This window comes from Atta cephalotes (assembly GCF_000143395.1).
Source record: "Atta cephalotes unplaced genomic scaffold scaffold00049, whole genome shotgun sequence".
NCBI classification, from domain to species: domain Eukaryota; kingdom Metazoa; phylum Arthropoda; class Insecta; order Hymenoptera; family Formicidae; genus Atta; species Atta cephalotes.
Window position 1 is genome coordinate 2,016,251 of NW_012130113.1, and position 1,961 is coordinate 2,018,211.

General features: G+C 26.4%; 1 protein-coding gene across 1 annotated transcript in view; it reads right to left on the bottom strand.

The window, feature by feature from the left end:
- Positions 1–1,287: 1,287 nt before the first annotated feature.
- LOC105622902 (peptidoglycan-recognition protein LB-like) overlaps positions 1,288–1,961 on the bottom strand; it is a 3,574-nt gene continuing 2,900 nt past the window's right edge. Inside the window, exon 4 of the mRNA XM_012204311.1 lies at positions 1,288–1,299. Coding sequence (XP_012059701.1) covers positions 1,288–1,299 — 12 coding nt within the window. The remainder of the gene's footprint in view (positions 1,300–1,961) is intronic.

Sequence of the window (1,961 nt, forward strand, 5' to 3'; positions counted from 1 at the left end):
GTTTAGGTTTAGGTTAGTAGTAGTAGTAGTAAGTAAGGTAAGGTAAGGTAAGTAGTAACGTAAGTAACTACGTACGTACGTACGTACGTACGTACTATATATATATATATATATATATATATATATATATATATATATATATATATGTGTAATGCAAATTCTAAAAAAGTGATTTTTGTCAATGTGTCAATCGTAAAATCTTTTTTCTGAAAGATACCATGAGAGCCAAAAGTATTCGTACAGAGAAAATATTTTTTTGAAAAACTTTATTTTTAAAAGTAAGTATTATCTAGTGAAAAATGAGTCACCGAATTGATGTCGAATCAATATAAATAAGATGATTTCAACATCAATTTGACGTCGATTCGACATTTAATAATATAAGTAATTGACGATCATTTCTTGTTGGATAATTAATAATTTATTCATAAAGACTAAAATAGACTGTATGTTTCTTAAAATTATATATATATATATATCAAAAAAAATGTGTATTAATTATACAAAATATATCATCTGAAAAATAAGAAAATTAAAAATTGTGTTGTTTTTGAATGCTCAAAAAGTATTTATATAAACGAGAAATTTAGACTTAAAATCAGAAATACATGCGGAGCTCATTTGTTTATGTTAGAACAGAATGTATTCATTGTATAAAATTGCTAATTAATGTTTATTTTCTTCAAATAAAACTTTTTTTCTTCAAATAAAACTTTTTAACAAATTTCCTTGTACGAATACTTTTTGCTCTTATTGTATATGTACGATTCTCTTGTTTGTAGTAGAATTAATGTTAATTCAATCATTTCAATTCCGTGAAATTTGCGATCATCCTTTACATTATACATGTTCCATATATATTTACATATACATTATGGAACAGAGTACAGAGAATTTTAGATGATTTTATCAGAGTAATCTATACGAAATTATGCGAAAGACAATTGTACGACATCGTGCTATTTCGATTACCATTGTCGTAATTAAATCCGAAGATCATGACCTTAGAGCATATTTGTTGCAACGAGTATGTAAAAAAACGGCTCGCACGCAACCAAGATGAGAAACCAAGATGAAATTGATCTTGTTTATCGAATTTGCGTGAGATATTTACGTCATATACTTTAGAATGTCTTGTTTGATTTTTTAACGATCTGAAATGTGTACATTACGTGTACGTAAACTTTGAGTTTTAACTGATAATGATAATCTTCTTGATGGCGTTTTAATTGTTATGACGTATATATGTTAGTGCGGAGAGTCTAGTATACGAAGTCACTTTGTACATCAGGGAATTACCTGCGCGAAACAGAGAAAGGCAGTTTTTTTTTTAACGACTGTTCGGCAGCGAGAATATTTCGTAATGATAATAGCAGAGGTAGCAACGGTTATATTCAATATCTACAGCATATCGTACATTTACACTATTATATATACATATAAAATTACTAAATAGCATAAGCGGATTTCTAGAAGCTATTAATATAATCACGCGAATCTATTAGACTCTTTTTATAAATAAGAAAAAAAAAGAAATATACGATAGTATAAAATACCGTAAAGCCGGTATTTATAGTCGATTCTTATATTTAAGAATCTTAAATAGTACAGTTTTAAGATATCATAAATCAATCACAAAGTCGTATTAGCATTTTCTGATGTTACTTAAGACGATCTTAAAATACACAAGAGCAGATTATGAATACCGGTCTAAGTATTCTTTTTAATACACGGAAAAAACAATTTTGTCATACAGAAAATAATTTTATTTGAATCATCAAATAATTTTTATATATATTTTACAGGACACTCAAATTAATTGTTAGAATGTCAAAACTTTTTGCAGCATTTTTCATCATGCTTAAGTTTCCTATATCTAACTATTTTGATAATTCAATAAAATTATGTTTAAATCTTTATTTATATTTAAATTTTTAGATACTTTAGTAAAATTCTTTCCG